Source organism: Petromyzon marinus, chromosome 1 (genome assembly GCF_048934315.1).
Source record: "Petromyzon marinus isolate PM22_M1 ecotype Great Lakes invasive population chromosome 1, UKy_Petmar_22M1.pri1.0, whole genome shotgun sequence".
NCBI classification, from domain to species: domain Eukaryota; kingdom Metazoa; phylum Chordata; class Hyperoartia; order Petromyzontiformes; family Petromyzontidae; genus Petromyzon; species Petromyzon marinus.
Genome location: NC_133667.1, coordinates 31,201,725 through 31,228,927, shown reverse-complemented (window position 1 = coordinate 31,228,927; position 27,203 = coordinate 31,201,725). Strand labels below are relative to the sequence as shown.

Here is a 27,203-nt window from a genome sequence, read left to right as displayed (position 1 = left end):
CAAATTCTTACCTTTGTAAATTCATTAAACGTAGTTAACCGCTATCTTTAGTGATGTTTGGAGTTTGCATGTTCTCCCCGAAGCTGCGTGGACTTTTTTATCTGGGTCCTCCGGTTTTCCCCCTCCACATTTAGAAACATGCCTTGAGAGAATTAGGTTGCTATACATTTCCACATAAGCCACTTAATTGGGCTATCACTTGTTGCCAGGTTGCTTCTGAAAAAGAGGTCAGTGGGCCTTACATGGTATTAAAAAATAGTTTTTATATATAGTTTGTTTGCAGCTGGCCACTTTGCATTTTGGGCCCTGTGCTCAGTCACCGTGGTAAAATAAAAAAAACATTGTTGCAAAGGCAGCACTGGGTTTAGATTCCATAACGCGCATAGGCACCGCGCTGTGAGGCGATTGGACGCCGCTCTTATCCGCGCTACGCATTATAAAGGCGACCGCGTCCACGCCGCGCACAGCCGCCATGTGCTTCCGGTGGAATCTCTTCCGGACGAAGTCTCTCGATTTTTTTATTCTTAATCGTCTTTAAACATTAAAAAAGGGGAAAACATTAACGCGTATATGTCGAAAACGACTGCGGTCTTACTTCGGTAAAACGATAACGAGAAGTGGGGGGGGTGGATTGTAAAGGCGTAGACGCGAACGGATAACGCATCGAACGCAAGACAACAAAAGCCGTCAACGGGTTTTTTTGTGGACATTTTTAACAAAACTTAACAGCGTGGGATCCTACATAAATAATACATTTAACAGAGAGGGCAGGGGGGGGAGGGTAAAAACACAAGACGTCGTCTTCTTCACAGTGGCCACCACCGCCGCCGCCGCTTCGCGAAGGTAAAGGGTAAATAAAAAAGCAATGTTGGCGGGAAAACGCACCCCGCCGGAGAAGGTTCGATGGGTGCGAGGCGAAGGCGGGAAAGTGTCGAGACGAGGCCGGGTGGGCGGGAAAGAAAGAGCCGTGCGGGAAAGAAAGAGCCGTGCTTGGGAGGAGGGGGGCCCCTCTCGCTCGCGGCTGTTGTTGTCGAGGAGGCGAAGTTATTCCAGGTCATGGTCGCCGCGCGCGCGCGCTCGCTCTCTCACCGGATGTGGAAGTCGCCCGCTTTTTTCTTCTTCTTAAACTGCGGGGCGAGAAATCTGTCGACTTCCCCCGGAAAAGGCACAAAGGCTCATCAAGAGAGAGAGCGCGAGCGAGAGAGCGGACAACACTCGCATAGGGTGGGGGGACGGTGGCGGAGGCGGTGGGGGGAGGAGATGCATAATTAGAGATGCGCACGATGAGAGCCCGGGGAGAGATGAGGGGGCCGCCGATCCCCACCAGCAGCCACTGCTGCTTCGATGATTGTTGTTAATGCATGGCCGTGGACTCCCAACTCGCGCGTGCTTTTATTTTTTTATTTACCCATCATGTAAACATGAAAACGTCTTCAGACGGAAGCTTTGAGGCCTTCAACTAACTAGCGGCGGCGGGGGGGGGGGGTTCATCCAGCAGTGGAGAATGTCACCGCACACCACTCATTTAAGATTTCCCCCGTGACGTTTTCACAAGTTCTATGAACCATATGCAGAAGTGCCCACCCCAGTGTAGGGCCTTTTCAAAATTAAGTAATCATATTTTGGAAATGCACTTTACTCATTTCCAAAATGTTGCAATATATAAACCCGCGACATGGAGATAGTTTACTTAAGTGGATTTAGTAAAAACAAGCTTATATTTTCGTGTGTGTAAAGATGTCAACTGGTTCCAGTCAAGTAAATTAAAGGCCTGCTGACAGGCGTCCCAGTCGGGTGTCCCTACAATGCATAGTCACCAGTTGTATAAAACATGCGTTTATTTAAATATTTAATTATCTCTATTACTGTTACTATTAAGTTGGGGAACAAAATACACGACATTGGCGATAATTCACATAAATATATGGGGGGGGGGTGTGGGTAGACAAGGCCTAGCGGGTGGGTCGAGCCTCGGTCTGTACTGGTGGAGCTGGCCGGCAGGAGAGTCGTGCCTCCATTAAGGAAACTCCGAAGGCTTCGCGTGACGCGGGCCAGATGCGCGGCTGGGTGGGAGGGGTTGGGGGGCATTGGGAGGGGTTGGAGGGCATTGGGAGGGGTGGGGGCCCTTCACTCGACACGTGACCAATCGGCAAGTTAGATCGAATTTCACACGAGGTGGTTGGTGGCTCAAGAGTTCATCACGCTGAGCCAAGTCCACCTCCGTTCCAATGCAGGTTTCAGCTGCCCAACCCTAATTCAGCTGGGCTCTTAAGTTTTGGCGACTCGGCAGTGTCAGCCCTGTCACCAATGGCTACGCAAATTAACTGTCAGATTAGATTTGGTTCTGAATTTATATAGTAATAATGTAACAGTTTTTCGACCGCTTTGATGAATGATAAAAAAAAATCTCAGGCAATACTCACCGCATGCTGTTATCAATGCATTGTTTTATGTGTACGGTAATTAACAGATTTTGTCAATCTACGTATTTCATAAAAATTGCGCCGTATTAGGGGATTTAATATAAACTGTTGCCTTTGATTTACAAGCATAGATGAAAACACCCATCCATTAAGACAGCCAACACTTTAACCTAGTTCGGCAGAAAATCTACTATTAATGGCGAAGACAATGGTGTTTTTAATAACATTTATAGTGGTACAAAAGGGGGTGGGAGGTTTGACAAATAAGAAGCGATAATGAGGAGAATAGGACCTTTGTTCTTGTAACGTTATCAGGGCCACTCACATTTGCATTAGGGGCCATCCATTTAGTAGGTATGCAAAAATATGTTAACTTGACCCCTCCCCCCCTCCCTGTACGCACGCGTACTTTTCACACCCCCCCCCCCCACCTGCGTACGTTCGCTTGACGCACCCCCCCGAATCCTATAGAACGGCCGATAGTTCATCCACGCAGAAACTATTAATTAACGTGTTTAAGCAAACAGATGGTCCACCGCCGGCTGCATTAATATTATCGAGGCTTCACCCCCCTCCCCCCCCGTTTCCGATGTGTTCACCTCCCCCCTCCATGCGTACGTACTAAATGTATGGCCCCTTACAGTGAGGAAAAAAGTATTTGATCCCCTGCTGATTTTTTACGTTTGCCCACTGACAAAGAAATGATCAGTCTATAATTTTAATGGTAGGATTATTTCAACAGTGAGAGACAGAATAACAACAACAAAATCCAGAAAAACGCATGTCAAAAATGTTATAACTTGATTTGCATTTTAATGAGGGAAATAAGTATTTGACCCCTCTGCAAAACATGACTTAGTACTTGGTGGCAAAACCCTTGTTGGCAATCACAGAGGTCAGAGGTTTCTTGTAGTTGGCCACAAGGTTTGCACACATCTCAGGAGGGATTTTGTCCCACTCCTCTTTGCAGATCTTCTCCAAGTCATTAAGGTTTCGAGGCTGACGTTTGGCAATTCGAACCGTCAGCTCCCTCCACAGATTTTCTATGGGATTAAGGTCCGGAGACTGGCTAGGCCACTCCAGGACCTTAATGTGCTTCTTCTTGAGCCACTCCTTTGTTGCCTTGGCCATGTGTTTTGGGTCACTGTCATGCTGGAATACCCATCCACGACCCATTTTCAATGCCCTGGCTGAGGGAAGGAGGTTCTCACCCAAGGTTTGACGGTACATGGGCCCCGTCCATCGTCCCTTTGATGCGGTGAAGTTATCCTGTCCCCTTAGCAGAAAAAACACCCCCAAAGCATAATGTTTCCACCTCCATGTTTGACGGTGGGGATGGTGTTCTTGGGGTCATAGGCAGCATTCCTCCTCCAAACACGGCGAGTTGAGTTGATGCCAAAGAGCTCCATTTTGGTCTCATCTGACCACAACACTTTCACCCAGTTGTCCTCTGAATCATTCAGATGTTCATTGGCAAACTTCAGACGGGCATGTATACGTGCTTTCTTGAGCAGGGGGACCTTGCGGGCGCTGCAGGATTTCAGTCCTTCATGGCGTAGTGTGTTAAAATTGTTTTATTGGTGACTATGGTCCCAGCTGCTTTGAGATCATTGACAAGATCCTCCCGTGTAGTTCTGGGCTGATTCCTCACCGTTCTCATGATCATTGCAACTCCACGAGGTGAGATCTTGCATGGAGCCCCAGGCCGAGGGAGATAGACAGTTCTTTTGTGTTTCTTCCATTTGCGAATAATCGCACCAACTGTTGTCACCTTCTCACCAAGCTGCTTGGCAATGGTCTTGTAGCCCATTCCAGCCTTGTGTAGGTCTACAATCTTGTCCCTGACATCCTTGGAGAGCTCTTTGGTCTTGGCCGTGGTGGAGAGTTTGGAATCTGATTGATTGTTTGCTTCCCTCAATTTGTAAAATTTTTGACATGCGTTTGTCTGGATTTTTTTGTTATTCTGTCTCTCACTGTTCAAATAAACCTACCATTAAAATTATAGACTGATCATTTCTTTGTCAGTGGGCAAACGTACAAAATCAACAGGGGATCAAATACTTTTTCCCCTGACTGTACAAGACATGGCCAACGAAAATAAATGTTCTCATGGAACATTGAGAAAAATGCTGTAAGGCTGTGTGCTTGATTTTACTTGGACACACTCCAGTCTTTGCCGTTGACTTTTTCTCTTATTTTTATGAGCCTTGGGTTCCAGACACAAAAAAATGTGGCGATGTGGAATGCCGGTTGAGTAAAAAATGTACAGTATAAAAGCATTACCGACATCGTTTACACATTTGGCTATTATCCTTGTTAGCATTTTTTTAAGCTAAAACAAACCAGGGTTATGGCAGTATTTTTTACTTCAGTGGTGTTTTTAATGCGATTTGTTCACTTTTTTTGCCTGGGTACTTGGCTTATACTGTATAGTACATGTAGAATTCATAGGCCCTTGACAATCAATTGCCGGAAGAATTCCTCATGCCGCGTTCATTATCATACCCGTATTTTTGTACAGGGAAATTGAGTTTTCAGGTCCATACGGCTACAGCCGTTTCAATACGGGCAACAACACACATTTTGTCTTTGTGTTTCTCCCTTGTGATGGTACTTTGTAGGATGAACGTTGAGATTTATAAGGGCACGGGTTGGCCAATAGAGTCTGAATTGGTATGAAATAAGGTAGGCACTGATACGGGGTTGACAGTTATGCATTGTGGGGGTGTTTCTACAGTTCGCCATGCTAATCAGTACAGTTTATGTAGGGGGTCCCGGGAGTGGTCCTATGACCAATTAAAATCTTATTTGCCACGGATTTTAGCCATGGCTGGGAAATCAACTCGGGTAGCTAGTCTCACAGCGCAGTGTATTACCCAATGCACAGCTGCACCACCGCATGTTGTAATATGAATGAAATCAGTTCTTTGTAAGATGTAATTGTTACTTTGGTACAAAAAGACAACTGCATTGACTTGACTGGCGCCAGTAAGAAATATGGTTTATTTCATTAGTGGACATTGTTTTAATTGAATGAATCAACAGATGGTGGAGTGCTATTTCCAGTTGATTTAAATCATATACACATTTGCCCAGATGGTAAAATAAATGCGGTATTTAACAAGTTCTCAACAGCCACATAGGTAATTGCAAATTGCAGCCGTAAAAAAAATCCACTTAATTTGTTTATTACATTTTAATCATGTTGGGCCTGGAAAGCTGCATTGAATCCAAAGGTACCCAATTAAATTCCTAGCCATGTTAGGTTAGACATTGGCCAAGTTTCTAATCAACACGGAATTTATTGGTAAATTGCTTGTGAGGAGATGGTGAGCTTCCGCATATGTTAAACATGAAAGTATCATAAGTGTGAGAATCGTCCGTAAAAATGAGACCTGATTTTAGGTGGATGTTGGGTGGCCGTCCAGAAAAGAATGCACAGACTGATGGTCAACCACCTGCCAGTATTTAATGTGTGTTATAACGGCCCATTAAAAGGCATATTTATGAAAGAATAACATCTTATTCTTTCATAAAAAAAATGAGACATTCCATCTGTAGTGGTGTAATCACTATTTGGAGCTGACCTTCACCTTTCATGTACCAAATTTGTTGGTTTTCATTTAATTGATTTACGTTCTACCAATTATCTCTCACGAGTGGGTGCCTTTCGCATTTTCACAAGAGGTCATGTTTATTTTAACAAATGACAATGTTTCCTATGAAGGAATTGTAGATTCCACTTTTACAAAAAAAATACTTAATATTCTTTGGGTCTTTCAGTAGCCTGCAAGCTTTAAGTCAAAATCACTTAAGCCATGTGTTATATTTATGTTGCAGTGTGAATGTCCAAACAGTGAATGTATGCATTATGTAAGATGTTATTCTTTCATAAATATTCCTTTTAATGGGCCGTTATAACACACATTAATTACTGGCAGGTGGTTGACCATCAGTCTGTGCATTCTTTTCTGGACGGCCACCCAACATCCACCTATACAATGCCAGGAGGGCACTACACATTTCTTTCTCTGCACTGGCTGTGTTGAGGTTTGTGATATAGTTGCGGTAGCCTTCCAGACCTAATGGCCTGGTGGTCACCCAGACGATATAACTGTCAGTAATCATTCAGAGTGCTTCCAGGCCAAACAAAATAGAAATGTCTTCCATGTGTTTTTTACACAGCATACAGTTTATCTCGTAGAAATACCTACCCAAGCAAGTAGGATTTTCGTTTCATTATCTGCTGGTTTTAATAAGCAGATGTGGGTAATTTTTTACTGTAGACACTGATGTGTTTCAGTCCGGGTTTGGGGTCAGCATAACATTGTATCTTTCCTTGCCACTGCTGAATAATTCTTCTTTTTAGAAACGTATATTAACAATATGACAGTAAGGCCTGATATAATGCGGTGCTGAATAACATCCACGTTATCGGCTACTCGTGTTATAATTGATAACTCTAGAAAGTTACTGAATTGCACAAGTATCTTTATGGTGTACAGCCATTTAAAGTGCCAATAGCCCGTCATTGTCACCAACTTGTAATTTACATACCTGTAGTTGAAAAAATGACTTTAGGTATGTTGTACAGTATTTATCGGTAGAGTACTCATTTACAAATGAAATCTTTGCTCTGCTGCCCTCTGCAGGCGTATAATACAACAACGCTTCGATTGTTATTACTCATGTGATTGCTGCTGTCCTTTCAAACATTCAACATGTAGTAAGAGTTGAGTTTTCAGGAAAGCCTAAATTGAGATATTCGGCCAATCCCTTGTAATTATTGTGTGTGGATTGAACGCGAGTGCTTAATGGAACTATCTTTCCATAGCACGCATGTGTATGCAGGTGAACACACTTGTACGATTTGCTACGTTTCCTTGCGTACATAAAGTAACAAAATAAATTCGAGAAACTTGACCGACGGTGTAATGAACTATATTATATTGGGCTTGTATTGTATTTTGAAACCTGGATTATTATTTTGCATCACGCATACATAAATGTAAGTCAACTAATGTATGGTAATCATAAAAAAAAGTTAAACAATTTTTACTGTTGCATTCTCTGCTCATTAAATTCCTGAAACTTGAGTGGATGGGACAGAAGTGTGTTAAAATTATTTAAGATTTTTTTTTAGACCAGCCCACATCTCATTAGTGTTATGGCAGGTTTCGTGGTACAATTTTTTCAGCTTGTCATAAAATCCTGGCATGTGTACCAATTAAGAGCTGTCATTTGTGCAACAATAATGGAGTGTGTAGTGACTTATAAACGTTTGCTGATTGGTGACCTGCATTATGCTGATTGAACGCAGATGTCGCTGGTGGACTTGGGCAAGCGCCTGCTCATGGCGGCACGGAATGGGGAGGACGATGAAGTTCGTTCCCTCATGACAAATGGCGCGCCATTCACTACTGACTGGGTTGGTGTCACATCTCTGGATCACTTTCATTTGTAAAATAGATTTATAGCTTCATCTCTCAGGATTTGTGGTTTTATTCATTATCATTGTTTATATAATTTTCATTTGTGTCATAAAGGCACATACACAAAGCTGATCATGCGATAACATGGTTAAGTTGGAAAATTAAGAAAAAATAATGTTTACCAATCCACATAACATTTGAATTACAGAGTGGATTGTTTTTAATATTCACCTGAGATATATATCCCCAACACAATCATTATTACTATAATCATAGAATCTAACAGTCTTTCTGGTGTCGTCAGTTTTCAAGTAAACTAATTTTGATTTTCTCCTAGCTGTTAAAGTATACGGTAATCCATAAAGCAAGCATATAAATTAATCGTGTCAAATGAATTTTGCTTCAGTTGGGCACATCGCCATTGCACCTGGCGGCACAGTATGGACACTACACAACGGCGGAGGTGCTGCTGCGTGCCGGTGTAAGCCGTGATGCCCGCACCAAGGTGGACAAGACGCCACTGCACATGGCCGCCTCGGAGGGCCACGTTAACATCGTTGAGCTGCTCATCAAGGTGCCTTCAAAGTTACCCCGAGTAATGTTAAAAACCATAAATGATCACCTCTGCTAATGACACTTATCTCTTCTTCATCGGCACAGAAAATTACATTGAAGTTATTATTTAATTAAATTTTAATGTTCCTCTACAATTTAAGTCTGATTAGCCACCTTGTGATTTATGAATCTGAAAATACAATGTTGGGATGGAATAGTATATGGGTGTGCAGCTTTTCGTAGTTAGGAAACGCACCAATACAAAAAAAATGGCCATTATACTCGAAGAGCAGAACAATTTCCTGTAGTTTTTTTCTTTTTGAGCACCAATTACTTTTACATTGCCTTGAGTCACCCTATGCAATGTCCATACTATCACCTTTGTCAGCAACAATCAGCCTCTACAGACCTTTTTAAGTGTAAAACCACAATTACAACATCTTCATTCTATTTTCATTTGGCATACAGCAAATTCAATTTTCATTGCTGCCCCTTTTATTCTCAAAACACAAAAGCCATGACCGCTGCCTGACTACCCATCCTTCCTTTCCAGAATGGGGCGGAGGTGAATGCGAAGGACATGCTGAAGATGACGGCGCTTCACTGGGCTGCGGAGCATGGCCATCGTGCCGTGGTGGAGGCGCTAGTGCGCGGCGCTGCTGACACGCACACACTGAGCAAATTCGACAAGACAGCACTTGACATCGCCGCTGACCGAGGGCACGCCAACCTTCTATCCATCCTGCAGGTCAGGCGCTTTCATCTCCCAAAGCTCATAAGAATTTCAGGTTTTTGCAGTTTAAATGTTTGTTAAATGTTGTTCGTCTAAAAATAAATATCTTCATCAAATATATACAGCTTAAAGGACGCAACCTGGGCTTGCTGTCTTCACTCCAACGCTGTCCTCTGCACAGTCCAGTCCCTTCACCTGATGAAGGCCACTTGTGTTGTGGCCGAAACGTCGTGATTTTTTGTTATTTTATTTTTACCTACGTGACTTTACCGAATAGAATCAAAGAGTATGGATCCTTGCAGTCACGAAAGCTTCAAATCTAGAATATATTTGCCTTTTGTAGTGAATTTCTTGCAAAACAGAGCTGGGCGATACGGTTCCCCGCTCAAATTCAATATGATTTGTGTGGGGGGGCTGGGCTACTCAGAGCCTGGTGTGGTGATCAGGTATTTTCAGCCATTTAACTAAGTGTCTATTTTTTGTGTTACGCGTGGTTGGAATATGTTGGGTGGTTAATTGTCCAGAAGGCAACAGTTCAATTATCTTTGCCGCCTTTTAATTACTGCAAAAACTTGGCAAAATCAACTGCTGCAAAGTAACTAGTGTTCTCTGTGCAGGAGGCCATGGCCAACCAGGTGAATACAAATCCACTAGAGCGTGCTGGCAGCATGGGCATTCCCGTGTCATCCCCACAAATCATCTTCAGCCCCAGCGGGATGGTGAACATAGCAGGCCTTGTGTCTGCATCCAACACCAAAGCAGCCAGTAAGTTTTTTAGTAGATCATCACTCGCTTAACTGTGCAATGGATAATGGATAAGGTTGGTTACGTCTGCACTAGGTGGCTGGTAGGGTTGTGAAGATGTATCTGGGTTACATTCCAGCATAATTGCCATCTTTTCTGTATCTGTTTCTACATCCATCAATGTCTTTACATATTTCTCATGCCAGAGGGAGGTGTGTGTAACAGTAATATTAAGGGAAGATGGACCATAATTGTATTTTTGGTTGTTGATGTGAATACTTGATGTGAATAATTGATGTATACGAGTTCTGATATTATAACACAATGACACTCATGTGAACGTTCTCATGCAGTCTTTCAATTTTCAGCAAATAGCACAGCATTGGTTATGCTCAGTTTTCCTGCATTGCTGTGGATTTGAAAAATATATCGACAAACTAATTTGGAAGCAAACAGGCAGTGTAAATCATTAGTTGACGCAGGCTAGTGTAACTCCTTTCTTGTCACACTTAGCATTTCTGTTCTATTTTTGAAGCACTGAGTAATTACAGGCTGTTTTGGTAGAAATCATGGGTAATGTGTATAAATCTAGTTTTTGCAAATGTATTTCAGATTAAAGCAATACAAGTTATTGCAGTATTTGAAAGTAACCACCAAGGGGTTGTGGCTAAGGTTACCCAGAGATTTTTGTCGTGTTATTTTTGTGACCTGGAAAGTAAGTTGCTTATACTTGTCAATTTATCATCACTCTGATTGAAAGCTGGAGCAACAGCTGAAGTGTGCAAAACAGCATTGAGATATCTTCTTAGAATTACATAGAGACGAAAGGAGTAGCACATGGATCAGTGAACAAATGCAAATCAGGTGTCATTTATGTTTAGGATAGATTTGTGTGCTTTGCCAAGCCACATGAGAAGGATGATAGGCAAAGACTGGTGATGAAATTTAATCCAAAGGATAAAATGTGCCTGAGAAGACAACTGCTGCAGAGATGAGATCAGATCTTGGGGAGAAGTGCGATGGGTTTCTTGCATTGAGGGATAGTGAAATTTTGGGGAAGCCTTTATTTAGCAGTGGAAAGACAATTGATGATGAATGAAATAATTTGATTTTAAACAAGATAAAGAGCCGTACATTTCTTGACCTATCTAGTACACCGATTCCCGCATCTCCGATTATCATGGTTGGCTACGTACGGTGTGAAAGAAGTTCAACATACATATATACAATAAAACATTGGCTTGCAAGCATAATTTGTTCCGGAAACGTATTTGTAATCCAAAGCACTCGTATATCAGTTGTGATCACGTGACGCTCGGCAGACAAAGTGTATACGTACTACTCGTATTGCAAGACCTCGCTCGTTTTATCAAATTATTTATTTAATATTTTTGCTCTTCTTGCAAAGCACTCGCAGACCAAGTTACTCGCAATCCAAGGTTTTACTGTACACTTAATTAATTTTGCATGCGCATGGATCATTGCAACTCCACAGGCCTTCAGGCACTTGCAAAAACATAAACAAAATGATGACATGAAAACAAATGCTTTTGTTGGGGCTAGATAATGGATTGTTTTAACGTTGTTGTGCTCCCATGTATGGTTCAGCTGAAAGCGCATCCCAGAGTGTACAGTTCAGCAGCTCATCTACATCGGTGCTGGCTACATTGGCAGCTCTAGCTGAGGCCTCCGCACCGCTTACGAGTTCTCCCAACACAACTGGTACAGCATGCCAACAACACCTGCGTGTCCCACACATATTTAAATTGTACTCCTTATTCTTTACTTACCCTGTAGTTATTAAACACCTTATGCATCAAATATCGTCATTATTTGTAGTGTACATGTCAGCATCAGAATACAAATTATTGTGAAAATTATGTATAAATACAATCCACACGGTTAGTCATGTGTGTGTGGGGGGCTATGTACAACTTTGTTACTGTTAACGCATTTAGTTTGTACTAAAGTGGCTGCATTATTTTTTATGGGGTGTGGTGGTGCTGTAGTTTGAGCACTTAGCTACTTACCAGAAAACTAAAAGATGTTTTACGCAAAATTGTGCGTCATTGTGACTTCCGCAGCATGCATTATGCAGGCCTTTCTCAGCCCATTTGCCACAAAACACATGGGGTTTAAGAAATACAATTACAGCATTTTCACCTTTGTTCTTAATGCAGCTACCCATGATTCAGATAGTTTGGTTGCATAGCTCATGTGGGTGTTCTTTGAGAGTGGTGTTTTCTTTGTTCAAAAGAAATCCATTTGACATTTGCGTATTTTTATCAACGGGGTTGCTTTATCTAAGTACCCGCATAAACATGCTCCTTCAAGACCGGTTGCTTGGTTGTTTTTGAATTTCCTATTGACCAAAGCTAATTGGTTTGTGTATGTCAAAGTAGTTGAAGAAAGTTGAAGTAGGGTTAGCATTACAGAGACAGATTGCAAAAGCATATGCCTGCAAAGCCCATTTTTAAGGCATTACCTTTGTTTTAAAACATACTTTTCAAATAAATGTGGCCTCCACAAGCGAAAAAACTTTATATGCTGTAGAGTGTACATATATGACATTGATGAGTTGGCACATGCTTGGAGTGCAGAAATTTCTAGGCAATGGTTGGTGGATCATTTTCAAACCTGCTCGCTTGTTAGGTGGCCAGGAGAAGATAATTCCTAACCTGTCTGTGCAGAACTTGGGGTGTTTGCACTTCCAGTTTCCACTCTCACCACTGTACGGGCAATGGAAGTGCATTCCTGTAATCTAAAACTATGAAGGAAAGGGTTGGTGGATCACACACATGTTGTGAAACGCCCATCCCGTGGGTATCAGTGCTTTACCCGGGCTTGCCATTAAAAGGTAGTGCAGTAATATCCACTACGCCTGTTCAGTCTGTATTGGATTGTGTTGCCCCCCCCACACGCGCGGGTTTTCTCTGCATGCTCTGGTTTCATCCCACATCTAAATACTCATTAATTGACTGATAACACCTAAATATATGGAGAACCCGCAGAGCTTGGGCAATTGTTGGTGCTGGCTGCCCACTAGGCTGCCTTCCTGCCTGTGTGCGGTTCCTCGTCCCTTCGAGTTGTTCTCTCTTGAAAGTGAGTGAATAGTGTGTGTATTACAAGTGGAATTATTGTTATTGAAAAGGAATTGGTAAAAATTTCAATGCAGCAACCTCTTAAGTTTCATTAAACTTGAATGAAGCTTTTATTTGTGAATAAATGACGTAAAAAAAACACATGATCACAGCTGAGCCCAGTGGTTCACCACCCAAATATTGAATAGCAAAATGATATTATTGATATAACATAAAATTATATATTAGACCTCCTTTGCCAGTACCAAAATATGAGAATAGGGTTTTTCCTCTTTTTTTGGCAACATAACTGAAACCTTTTTACAAGGATTCATGTCTGCATTAACCACAATACCTGCAGTCAAAATGCAAACAAAAACATACTATGAAAATGTATGCATTGTCCTTGAAACTGATTGGTCCACACCAAGGGATGGCTTTCTTTTGAACCTTGACCCAATTGGTGCTCGACCAGATGACGCCAAAAGGCGTACACAGCTCTTGGTGTGGACCAATCAGTTTCAAGGACAATGCATATATTTTCATATTATGTTTTTTGTTTGCATTTTGACTGCAGGTATTGTGGTTAATGCAGACATGAATCCTCGTAAAAAGGTTTCAGGTTTGTTGCCAAAAAAAGGGGAAAAACCCTATTCTCATAAAATAATATACTTGTGTTGCTACAATGATCAGTCTTCATTGTCAATCAGTTTAATCTTTTGTTTGTCTGCCTGGGACCGTGAGGTGGTTATATACTCACATTACATCACCTAGCCAATGAAGTGAGTGCTATAATCGCTATTGTTTATCATAAACATGTATTCCACTGCCTGATCCTCCCCTTTTCCCCAACACCTCTCTACCACTCCTACCTTCCTGCAGTGGTGTCATCGGCACAGGAGACTTGGACGTGGCTGGAATCCCAGGGCCTGGTGGCCTCGCAGGCTCAGACTGTAGGCACAGACGGGTGCACCTCCACCTTCACAGTCAGTGAAGGTGGGAAGCTCTCGCTTAATTGGGGCAACAAGCAGCAGGGAGTGGGTAAGTGTGGCACAGGCTCGTTTGTTCCTCAATTCAGTATTGAACAATTTTTGATGTACCATATTTTTGCAAGCACAGATGCATAGCGTAAAAATAAGAATGGTGTTTACTGCATGTAAAAAAACCCATTAAGGGATGGATTTAGATAGGAGCTTAAACTTCAGTCCTCAACCCACCAGGTTGTGTTTACAAATCATCAGGTGTGTGAAACAGGTATTGGCTTTATTTGCCTTGGAATTGTGAAGAGTGATAAATTCAAAAAGGCGTGTCTTATTTGGGTATGAAAATTAGGCCTAAATGTGCAGTGCAGTAATACCTGAATATATTTATCGTTCATGCATTATACAGAATTTAGTCTTATAAATGAAATATTGTAAACATTTGAGAACTAGCTTTTTTGCCCGTCCAAAGATGGGTGTATATTGCAGTAAATCTTAAATATTCAATAGAAAAATTGTTCAGCTCATGATTATTAATGAGGGGGGGGGTTTGCCCCATGTGGAGTGACGACACCCGCTAATGGTTATTGGGGAGGAGTGCGGCATGTAGTGACGTCACCCGCTCATGATTATTAATGAGGGGAGAGGTGCGGCATGTGGAGTACGCGACCTTGTGCGTTCGTGTAAATTTCCACGCGGGCATGAATATTAATGAAGAGGGAGGGGCTCTTTTGCAGTGACGTCATGCACAGATGTAGCACTGCTTCACAGATTTATATTTTACTGTCACTTTCTGTAAAGAATGTCCTATTTGAAGCGACTGTGTAATACATTATTTAATTAAGCTTGACCTTCCTCTACCTTCGTGTAAAAGTCCACCCACTCATGAATATTAATGAGGGGGGTGGGGCTCATGTGGAGTGATGTCACGCGCGGGACGGACAGACATTTTTGGGGTGATTATAGTAGATAATTTTAATCATACCTGAAGTGTACAGTAATTACATTGTTTTTGCAGTGTTTTTAACATTACTAGATTGGTAAGAGACTTGTGGTTAGTTTGGAATGATCTTATGTTTGTGTATTTTTCATGCTTGCACATGCCTGATTGTGGCTGCAGTGGCAGAGGAGGTGGTTACCACCGAAACTGATGCGGTGGATGCTGCCATACAGCAGGTGTCAGGGGTCGGAGGCCAGCGAGTCATCACCATCCTAGCGGATGGCGTTCAGCTGGGCAACCTACAAGCGGCGCTTAGTGGAGGCAGCATGGGCCAGCCTATCCTGCTAGCCATGCACAATGGGCAGCAAGGTCAGGACTTGATGCGATGAAACATTACCAAAAGATAGAATGTTTTGATATTTAAAATGTAATTTTGTTCTTGTGGACATGACACTGCTAAAATGTGCACGGGATTTGAACTTGCTTCATGGATGTTTGTGGTGTATAAATACAAAGCAGTGCAACTGGAATTTATTTCCTGGAGTATAACACCTACTATAATCACCCAGGAATGTCTGTCCTTAATGCTCGTGACGGCACTCCATTTCGACCAGCCCCCCTCATTAATATTCATGAGCAGGTGACGTCCTCCAAATGGACACATCCCCCCCCCCCATTCATAATAATTAGCGGCTGACGTCACTCCACATGGGGGGCCAATGCGCCTCCTCCCCCCTCCTCTGCGTCAACTTACAACCCTCATTACAAAGGAAGAACCCTCACGTCACGCAATCTCCGTAACGCTATTGAGACATCAAAGTAAAAAGGACGTCATGATGAACAAGGGATTATAACCTTAAAATGAAATAGGTCTGTGTCACCACGCCCTTACAAATTGCATGTGCATTCATGCAACGAATATCACGTTGCGGTGTGGTTTTCGCTTGGAAGTTTCAGATTTACTACAATACACCCGTCCTTGGACGGGCTAAATGCTTGTCTTCCAATAATGTCAAATAATTACCTTAACTCAGGTGGGGAGCCTATGGCTTGGCCCTCAACTTCATCCTATACGGTCCATGGTCATGAGGGCTGCCACTAGAAAATGGCCTGCAAATATTTATTTGTCACTGCAAGCATCTTAGACACGAATTTGCGACGAGACGCCAATATTTTGAACGTGGCAACACTTTATAATTTTATCATGCTCGGTCACATCCCTCTTTGCAAGGGCTTCTTTATATTACAAAAGTGACTCCACTGTATGTTTAATGTGTGACCTCCAATGTTTGCAAGTCCTATCCAGCCCTCGGTAAGAAAATGGTTCCCTACCCCTGCCTTAACCCTGCCTTAACACCTCGCACACTTGGGTGGTTGCAGTATTGGCTGTCCCTGCGGGACACATGACAACGGAGACCACCAACGAACCATGTGAGGAGCCGAGGGAGCCACTGATGAAGAAATTGTGCACTGCCCCTGTAAACAACCACAAAGCGGGCATTTCCAAGGCAAGGAGTGCACAAGCCAAACCATCCCATGTGACAATTACACATTCATCCCACAAGATAAACCGTAAAGACAACATAAACAGTATTTTCCTCATTGATAAAATAAAAGTTTGTAGCTTTTAAATAATGTTATCGATATGAAATTTTATTTGTGAAATTTACTCAATGTAAGGTTCACAAGTGGTTAGACTTTGTTTGGTAGACACCTTATTTTAGAATAGAAGTTAATTTATGAACCTCAGTTTTGCAAAACATTGTTATGACAGCTGGGGAAAAATAAAGATGGCTTGGTCTCCTATTTATTTGCCTTCATAAGAGGCTCATGACGAATTTACTCGGCTTTCATCTTGCAGTGAATGCAATAGATAGAGAATAAACATCTTGGGTATAAGTGGGCATATATTTGCATGGGAGCCATTCTGCAACAATCATGTGTTCCATTTCACCCTCTATGCTGGTTTCACCATTTTGAGTGTGTGAGCAATCGCACATACTTAATTGGGGAAGAGCTTCCAGGCCGCATTTTGATGGGGGCAATGAAGGGGCCATCATTCTTACTACACAATCTGTTGTGTGTAGCTCATCTTCACCCACATTGCTGTTTCACATTTAAAACTATTCCTTTAACTCTTTACAGATCCACTTACACTCTTTGGAATTCAGAATCAAATTCCAGTATATACAATAGATGTTCCTTAGTCCTTTGTCAGTGAAATTGTGGATATTGATAACATTGTGTATTTGAGGCTTGTAACAATGCATCAAGTCATTGTTTAAAACTATTATGAATTCAACACGTAGGTTTTCGTGACCAATATGATTAATTGATTTTTGGGTCAGATTATGCGAGTAATATTGCCATTGTGTGTCATACACTATACACAACTAAATACCTAAGTCACGTGAACAAACGTGCAAATGTATTATTGCTTCAGCACACCCATACCTGTCAACCCATATAATTTACCCGTATTCTTGTACAGGGAAAAGTTTTTTTCTTTTTTTGTGTCTCCCTTATGGTGGGACTTTGTGGGATGAACGCTGAGATTTATAAGGGCACAGGGTGACCAATCAGCTCTGTGTTGGAGAGCAATCCACAACATTTTGCAAGTTGGGAATACTTTTTCTAATAGTTACAGCCAGCATCATGAGCCAATTGCCAGAATTGTGAAAATGTCCCTCCAGGCTTGGGTCTAAGTTAGGTCGTGTGATATTATCGAGGTGCCCCACAAGAGAGCTGGAAGCAGCAGGAAGTTGTGTATTAGCACGGTTTAAAGCTTTCGTGACTGCAAGGATTAATCTTCTTTGGTTCTTTCGGTAAAGTCACGTAGAATGAGAATAAAATAAAACAATAAAATTCTCACGACGTTTCGGCCACAACACAAGTGGACTTCTTCAGGTGAAAGGAACAAACCTGTCGGGACGACAGACGATAGAAGGCCATTTGTTTTGTGGCCGAAACGTGAGAATTTAATTTTTTTATTTTATTTTATTATTCTACGTGACTTTACCGAAAGAACCAAAGAAGAAGTGTATTAACACGGTTGGCTTCGTACGGTGCAAACTACATACATACATGTGTAGAGGTTAATATAGTTGCATAAAATGTTTTTATATTAGAAAACTTTACACTAATGTGAATGTGAAAATATTTGTGGCGATACATGTTGGTCATAGGTTAGTTAGTTATACAAAATGCTTAGTGTTATACTAATATGGTGTTAGTTTCATTTGCTCTAAATACACTTTTGTTGAGGTTGTGATGTGCTTTATTAATTAATTTCCAAGCCACACTCAGCCTCTAACTGGCCGGTTGATTGAAATGATCTTTTATTCCACTTAATTTATAGTTTATATCATTAGTTTTGGCCAATAGCATTATGAAAATCAATCTAATATCCTTATTGGCATGCATATTCTGCATAGCTGACAAATTTCTTCGTTTATTTGATGTTCCTTTTGTGTTCTTTGAATATTTTGCCTTTCTTTCCTCCTGTCTGGCCAACATCGCATTTACCATATCTGCAATTCATCCGGTGAACTTTTGTTTATTTTGAGCGTTTATCTTTAGCACAAGTGCCAAATATTTCTATAAACATTTTTTTCTCTACATAAAATCTCGCCAATTTAACAGTTACTCCTGAAATATATGGGAGTTTTTAAAAATTGTTTTCAATTCCATTGTTTAGAATATATTATTTGCTTTTTACACTTAATGATCTGTTAATCATAGATTATTGTATCTTGCGTTTTGAAATGTTTAATCTCGTTCATCATCAGATGCTGTTTTGCCCAGTGTGTATGGGTGTCTTGATGGGAGGATTTTTGTTGTGGTTGATGGTGTGAGTGAGCATTAAGATAGGTGTCAGTGTGCATATTCTCTCAACACTTTTTTAAATTTGGGTTTTGTCCAATCAGAATATCCAGAAATGGGAGGGTTTCCCTGCACCTCCATGGTAAACTTAAAGGACAGGTTTAGGTAATTTAGGAATTCAGTAAGTGTTTTTATACTATGTGACCAGACAGCAGGTGTGACATCCAAATATCTAAATTAATGCGAGGTTTTTAGTGCACTTGAATCTAGCGCTTGTGCTTTATAGGTCTCCACGTATAAATTAGCAATAACAGGAGACCAGAGAACCCATCTCCACTCCTTTTTTTGTAAAAGAAAATCTCTCCATAAAAATAATAATATTTAAGCGGTGTTCAACCAATGGTGGGATGTATTTAGATAATCCTTGAAAAATCACGTAACTAATCACAATCTCATTAGGGTTACGTTTGATAGCTTCCATTATGTTAATCAAGTTTTCAGAGTTAAGATATGAGGAGGTAGTTTTGATGCCATTGGTTTTATAAAATATTGTTCCTTATTGGGAATTGATGATTTGCTATTGTCTTATGTTCAAATTGATTGGTCGAGTATACTGTTTAATTTGAAGGTAGGTACCCTCATTCATTGAATCTGATTGTTATCATAAACACAAACATAAATAATTTACTGCATTACTTACACGTAGCAAATGATATGTTGGCCAGAAGGGATGAGAGATGAGCACACAATTTTAAAGAACACCAATGGAACATCAATTGCCATAGTTGTGGAACATGCCGGCCAACAAGGACATTCAATTTCTTTTGATGTTAATCTATGTAAAACTATTATTGGCCAAGACCAATTAGTCTATTGAAATTGAGAGAAATAAAATAAGACTTCACACATGCTGAGTGTGGCTTGGAAAATGCATTAAGTAATGACATCACAACCTGATAGGAATATCTTCTTTGGTTCTTTTGGTAAAGTCACGTAGAAGGAGAATAAAATAATAAAATAAAATAAGACAATAAAATTCTCACGACGTTTCGGCCACAACACGTGACTTTACCGAAAGAACCAAAGAAATTTTGATTTAAAGCTTTCGTGACTGCAGTAATTCATATTCTTAGTTTTTTCGGTAAAGTCACGTTGAAGAGAAACAACAAAATAACAAAATATATATAAAACAATAAAAAAAATTCTCACGACGTTTCGACCATAACTCAAACGGTCATCATCAGGTGTGTCGGTTTGCATAAATTTATTTTTAAAACGGTGTATTTATAAAAAAAAACGTTGGCGTCACGCGTAGCGATTGGCAGTTTGCCCAGGACTAGTCCATCTATTTTTTTTTGAAAAGAGGAGGGGGGAGACGAAATTTTTTATAATGTATGCTGTCTGAAAGCCACTGTAAGCGTGAACAATCAATCAAGAACTGAAATGATTTATCAAATCTTTCCAATGATTGCTAAGATAGAATCCATCTTCTCGGTTGAAATTGTCTCTGTGCTTGTATATGTGGATAGCCTCATGAACGAATCTCTCATGGAAGCCAGATGGCTTACAAAGAACCTCCGTCTTGGAAAAGTCAATGGCATGTGAGCCTACTGAATTAGAACAATGATCTGCTACGGCCGAGGTGTTGGTCCTACCGTGTTTAAGGTCTGCTTTATGTTCACGAATGCGGTCCGAGACATGGCGTTTGGTTTCTCCAATGTAACTACTACCACAGAGGCAACTTAGTTTGTAGACACCAGGGTATTGTATGTCCGGAATCACATCTTTTACAGACGGAACCAGATCACGGATTTTATGTAATGTGTTGAAACGGACCTGGATCTTGTGTTTATTCAAGATTTTGGAGATATTTTTTGTGATCCCAGCAATGTAGGGTAAAGTGATGGTTTTGAAAGGCTCCTCAAGAGGGTTCTTCTTCATGGTTTGAGTGTTATTTTGTTGTTTCTCTTCAACGTGACTTTACCGAAAAAACTAAGAATAAGAACCAAAGAAGATGAATCCTTGCAGTCACGAAAGCTTTAAATCGAAATCTGATAGGAATATTTACTTTAACTGAAGCCAACAGCATAACATAAATAATTTAATGTAAGTAATTAACTATTACTAACCTATGTCACCAAAAATATATATTCATTTTACAATGCATTGTAATTTCATACGGTATAATGAATACAAATGCATTAACCTCAATACATTAACATCAAACTAATTCTGACATTTTAACACGTAGGCTTTCGCGACCAATATCATCCATAAGAGGTTTTTTGGGTTAGATCGTGTAAATATATAAATGTGTCGTTAAAACCTGCCACCACTCAGATTGTAAATGTTGTGGCTTAGCTCTAACACACCGGTGTGCTGTACCAGTGACGAATTGGCTGTGTCGGGTGGTGGCGAGTTTTAATGACACATTTATATATTTACGCGATCTAACCCAAAAAACAGTTATGGACTTTCTGGCATTACGCCACCCGTTTAAGGCCCCAGACTTAACCATGTTTGTAACTGACAGTGACAGTCTTTCCAAATTGTTCACTGTTGTGGTTTGCTGTCCAACCTACGACTATCCTAAAGTAATAATAAATTAGCACATTTTTTCACGTGACAATTTTATTTAATTGGGCTGTCAGGTGCGGGAGGGTTTGACACATTGCCTTATACGATCTGACTCTAAAATAAGTCATGAATAATGATTGATTATTCGTGCAATATAATTTGACTTTTTCATATGTTCATGTATTTGGTTCATGAAAATCTTGCAGCTATTAGTGGTGCTACATTCACCACAGACAAATAAAATCAGCCTATTGAATGAAATCACGATCTCAAATTTCAGCCTTTCATTAAATCACGAGGGGGTGGTGGATCACCTATGTTCATTGTCTTTAAACGTGTTTAAAATAATAACTATGTATGTGTGAAGAAACATGGACCGGTACTTTATAACCACTGGTATGGCTGTGCTGGGCAATGTTACACTACTCTTAAGTGATGGGATCTCTGTGAATAGTTCCATGCTGACCTTTCTTTACTTTCCCACATCAATCTCTTGAGCAGAGTGTCAAGAAGGTGGCTGAGATGGAGCATGGAGGTTCCAGTGGGGCCATGCAAACAAGCCTGGACAAAGAGCTGCTGCAGAAACAGCTAGCAGAGGCTAACCGTAAAGCACAGGAGTTCCGTCAACAGCTGTTGGAGAAAGAGCAGGAGGCAGATGCATACCGTGCCAAGCTGGAGGCCATGGCGAATGTGCATAATGGCAAAGGTGTGGAAAGCGTACCCACCGCTATCAAGGTAGCTACTGATACTCCTTCCCCAATCACTGCCCCAAATTCCATCCCTACCAGTAGCTGTGAGGGGGTCATCTTGCAGAATGTGGTGCAGGTGACGGTGGAGGATGAGGAACCAGTTTCCCTGGAAGATATGGAAACTAATCCGGTTGATAATCTTGAACCAGTCACGGTGGAGAGCATGGAACCAGTTACTGTAGAGAAGGTGGAACCTGACACGGTAGTTGATGTGGAATCGATGACTGTGTTGACAGTGGAAGCAGACTCTGCAGAGAGCCTGGAAGCAGACATTTTAGAGAATGTGGAACCAGTCACTGTGGAGAATCTCGAACCAGTCCTGGAGGAGAGCATAAAAGCAGATTCAACTGAAAATGTGGAACTGGCTGTTGAGGGTAATGAGGAAGAGGTGACAATCTTGATGGACAACATGGAACCAGTTGCTGTAGAAGATGTGAAACCACTTACTATGGAAAGCGTGGAATCTGTCGCTGTGGAAAGTGTGGAATCGGTCACCGTGGAGATAGTGAAATCTGTCACCCTGGAAAGTATCGAATCCATCACCATTGAGAGCATGGAACCAGTAATAGAGAGTGTGGAATCGGTCACTTTGAAGGGGGTGGAAGCTGTTACCGTTGAGGGCGTGGAACCAATTACTTTGGAGGAAGCACCGGTTGTGCTGATGACGATGGAGGAGCCTGCTGTGACGGTAACACAAGAGGAGGAGCCGAGGAACAAGGAGACTCTAGAGGCATGTGGTGACATAGCCCCACAGCAACATGAGGTTACCCAGACAGAGTCTGAAGTTGCTGGGAAAGGCAGTAATGAAGACAGGCAGGCGTACGAGGGAGCCGTGGACGTTAAGACTGATCCTGAGACCGAGGGAACAATGGACACCACCACGGCCATGCTGGTGGTTGTGGAAGAGGCCACTGTTAATCTGGAAGCCATCACAGTCGTCAAAGAATAAAGTCCCATTTTATATTTTTTAAAGCTACGAATATACATACAGGAAACTTTTTTATGTTATCGACCTGAGAACAAGTGAGTGGCAATTGGTGATTTACAGGTGGTATGGCCAGATGGTTGACATGCCGGTTTGGTTCAGTCACAGCGTGATGCATGCTTCTTTTGAGACTCATGATAGAACGACCATGAATTATACCATATGCTGCAGGTCTTGGATCAAAACAGTTTTTCAAAGGAGACTGCAAAATGGTTGAGAAAAATCATTACATGATACACATATCAAAGTCCTTCGGTTGTCTTTGTTTTAATTGCAGAATTTAAAAGTTTAGTTCCATGACAGGTTCTCGTGTACATTGATGAAAACATAAATTACTGTGAGCCCCACCGTGCCTTAAACACATGCCACATGTATGCGCTTACAATGTCTTTTTATACTTTTGTTTCGGATTTAATTTCTTCCACTGATGCACTACAAGTGCTACTTACAATAAATATAAGGTATATTATGCTACAGAACTGATTTTGATTAAATTGCATTTTAAACACCATTTTGAGATCCAAGACCATGTAGTATGTAAACCTGGTTATGTGCAACCTCCAATGAAACTATCACCAAAAAAAAACATTGCTGTATCACAACTTCCATTCAGACTAGAGCAACTTTTTACATGACTGGTTTAATCCAAGTTGTATAAGGAACTCGGTAATCTACCGCGCAATTCGCACAAGGCTTCAAAGCGAATTACATAAAGCTTAATTTATGGAGAAAGTCTGTAAAAACAGGTGAGTTTTAAGACGATTTAAAAAGTGTAACACTCAGATTCCCTAATGGACTGAGGAAGAGAATTCTACAATCGTGGAGCCTGGCTGCAAAACTCTCCACCTCCCATAGAACAATGTCTGGTCTGTGGAATATTGAGTAGACCAGAATTAGCAGATCTAAGTTTTGCAGTGAAATATAAAATGTGAGCAATGCATTCAAGGCCTTAAACATGAGAAGAATCTCAAAGTCGATTCTGTAATTTATAATGGGCCAGTGCAGTGAGGACAGAATGTGAGTAATATGGTATATCTGAACTATAAGTGGCAGTATCAATCCCCTGACAATCAACGGTAGCTGTTAATCCGCTGCAGCCAAGAGGCACCTTCACCTAGCAGGCACCCTTATAAAGAGAACCTGCTCGGCTGGGTCAACCATATAGAATCGCATCACATGTCCAAATATGAGAGGTCGTGCATTAGGCAGCAAACCACGTGTCACTTTCTCAGAGTAGTCTTTGGGTAGACAAAGTAATCCCATCAAGTATCCTAAGAACAGCCTTCATAACTTGGTTTAATATGAACATGGTAAGACTTTACTATTGTGTCCAGGTGTTCTTGTAGCAGTGATGTCACATGTTAGCACTGGTAATACAAATATAAAACACTCCTACGAAAACTTATGTACAAATTAGAATGCTAAATCCTGCTATTTTGTTTCAAAAACAAAACCTTTGTAATGTGTTACTCCTGTGATGAAGCAGAAGTGCATGTATTGTAATGAAATGGCATAATTATGACCTCATTCAATAGTTTTAAATTGCAAAACAGGTATACGTGTATGTATATTTTATGTAAACACAATCTCATCAAATTTCATCTGATTTCCGTGAACTTAAATTGTGGGGCTCTGAAATGTTCACGTCGTAACAGGCCTTGTTAATGATATTCCCATTCCTTCCTTACTGAAAATACCATCTCTAAGTCTCCATTCAGTATGATTAATTGAGCTACTAGTTATTTCATGTTCCATGTTGGCACCTTCCTAAATGCAAGTTGGTCTTATGCGTTGTCATGAGTCTTAATATAATATGTACAGTGGCTTCGTACATAATTGAATGTGGTCAGTGCTGGACATAGAGGTGGGGCTTTTGTCGCTACATTGTGAATTCAGCCTAGCAATGCTACATCTACACCTTTACCTTTTGAGAACGTGGCATCAAACTTTAGAGCATAAACCAGCCTGGAACATTAATTTATCACTGCCTTTTCCACCACCACCATTGCTTACATTTATAGAGCGCCTTTAACCAGCAGGGCGAGTTGCTTTACGAAGTTACGTGGTAATTGAGTACTCCTGTATTCCAGAGTGGTGTGTTTTCCAGTGATTTTTTTATGGTTTTCATAGCCAAATGCAGTGGTGTCTTCACCAGTGTTTGACTCGGCTACCAAAAAAAACTTTCAACAAGAACATTCTTTAATTTGTTCGATAATGTAGCTACTTTATTCATTTATCAATGTATCGTGTATTACATTTCTTACTTGGAGTCATTGCATGTTGGTTATTCTCGTGTATCTTTTATTTTTCTAATTTGGTCGTCCATGTATAGTTTGGACCAAAATTTGCATTTGTCAATTGAGCAGCATATTGTGGTGCTTGTTGCATAATCAAATATGACACCTCTCCCTACCCCATTCCAAAATAAGCCGAAATATGTTAACTTTAGGTCACTAGTTGCGATTAGGATTTTTTTTGGCATGTACCTTGAGTTATCATATATAAACAGTTTTTTTTACAAGTAATGTTGCTATTAATTTAGGATGCATCCATCACATGCTTGAGATAATTTAAGAAATACGTAGATAAAATGAACGGCTGTTGAACCACATGTTTGGTAAATCAAGGGTTGGTTATATATGCAAACTATTTCAATCTGAAATGTCTTTCAACTGCCCTTAATGGTTAGAAATGTATACATCTGTAAAATGTTCAAGCATGTACAATCTGCTGGAAAGTGGAATACTACATTTCTTCAAGTGACGCCATACACCTCCCCCTCAACTTTGAAAGGGAATTACGAGGGCATGAGAAAGGCGAGGCTGTAAGTCACATTGAGACTGCATATTAACTGTAGCGAGGAGTGCTGTTGAGAGGATGCATCATGTAATTTGAAATACAGCCTTATCCATACGATTATAATTGATCCTGTTTTGTATTATTTGTATTCTTATATTGTGTAGTTTTATTTTCTTAGACTAAATGTATCAGCATATCATATGCATAGTAATTTTATGAATCGCAGCTAACCAACTGGGCAAGTGCCCAATTTGATGCATGTATGATGAGCATAAGTATCTATTATAAAGTATCCATCATTACATGCCTGCCAGAAACTAAATGCCAATTCGATGCAAGCTTTCACTGACATTCAAAAGTCTACTGCCAAGCTTATCCTGCCAAACGCTTGAAAAGCAGTTTTCCAATAGTGGTTTAAAGGTTTTGCAAGCCTTGAGTCCCTTTTGTATTCATGTTAGAACCACTTTACACACAAAATAAGGCTACCCAAAACACCAATAACTCTTGTAACTTCTAGGCTGTCTGTCCCAGGATGCCGATTTGAGGTTGAAAAAAAAAACCTTTCGACTGAATTGAAGCACAGCTGTTGCATCCTAATGTAGTCACTGCAGTGGCATTCACATTTTTGGAAGTGGCATTAATAGATTACCTGGGCAACGTACCTGAAAGTCACTTCTAAGTCCCTTCTCATCAGCAAAGTTTAAAACTCGTGTTGTGCAGCCCAGGACTAGCATATAGGTTATTTGGGATGCCTCTACATTTTTTGGTGCTTTTGGGGTTAAGGAGGTTGGGTTAGGAGATGAGAATCAATGACCATTTAATTTTGAAATTTGTCTTACAGATTAACACATTTTAATCCGAGAAAATAAATGTGACTTTATTACATCCGGAATGTATAATAAACTCGGCACTCTTAAACAGGTCAATACAGCATATTAAAACTGAGATTACCAATGGAAAAAATGCGAGTCATTTTGTGACAACTAACAATTCCTCATGATAGATGCTTCACACAGATAACGTGCAACTGCAAATCCTCAAAGCACAATACATTGACTTGTGCCACTCCTTATGTCAACTTGTCTCTTTCTCATTCTGGATCAGATGGATAACCATTTGTATATATGACAGCGATGTCCAATGTTCTGTAATTGCAGCCCCACCTCAAACCGGCTTCCCACATCATTGAATGGTGTCAACCTTGGGCACTTGGCAGATGCTGATGACGGTGTGAAGGCATGAACTGGTCGGGGCAATTCCCTGTGAGCTCACGAGGTCATCGCTGTTGATTGACTATTTGGCAGTGTTTTTGTACATTTGTATAATACGCTTTCCAGCAATTTCACAAATAAAATTTCGTAACAAAGGTCATGCACCTCTTTCA

At 40.8% G+C, this 27,203-nt stretch overlaps 1 protein-coding gene across 4 annotated transcripts; it reads left to right on the top strand.

The window, feature by feature from the left end:
- Nucleotides 1-386: 386 nt before the first annotated feature.
- GABPB1 (GA binding protein transcription factor subunit beta 1) lies at nt 387-27,203 on the top strand. 4 transcript variants are annotated; one of them, XR_012941682.1, is made up of 11 exons: nt 387-843; nt 7,744-7,851; nt 8,262-8,429; nt 8,964-9,158; nt 9,761-9,908; nt 11,496-11,609; nt 13,850-14,008; nt 15,068-15,256; nt 16,268-16,395; nt 21,788-23,058; nt 26,977-27,203. XR_012941682.1 is itself a non-coding variant. In XM_076067039.1 (11 exons), exons 2-11 carry the CDS (start codon nt 7,744-7,746, stop codon nt 27,006-27,008), a joined length of 1,446 nt encoding a protein of 481 aa, XP_075923154.1. In that variant the 5' UTR covers nt 387-843; the 3' UTR covers nt 27,009-27,203. The 4 variants fall into 4 exon arrangements, 3 of the variants coding, with proteins under 3 accessions (XP_075923154.1, XP_032805014.1, XP_032805003.1); XM_076067039.1 differs by having other exon boundaries at nt 21,788-21,992; XM_032949123.2 differs by having other exon boundaries at nt 21,788-22,021.

Coding starts and splice junctions, on each gene's coding strand:
- GABPB1 (XM_032949112.2), top strand. CDS start 7,744: ATGTCGCTGGTGGACTTGGGCAAGCGCCTGCTCATGGCGGCACGGAAT. Junction 14,009..15,067: donor CAACAAGCAGCAGGGAGTGG/GTAAGTGTGGCA, acceptor TTGTGGCTGCAG/TGGCAGAGGAGGTGGTTACC. Junction 16,396..21,787: donor ACAAAGCGGGCATTTCCAAG/GCAAGGAGTGCA, acceptor TCTCTTGAGCAG/AGTGTCAAGAAGGTGGCTGA.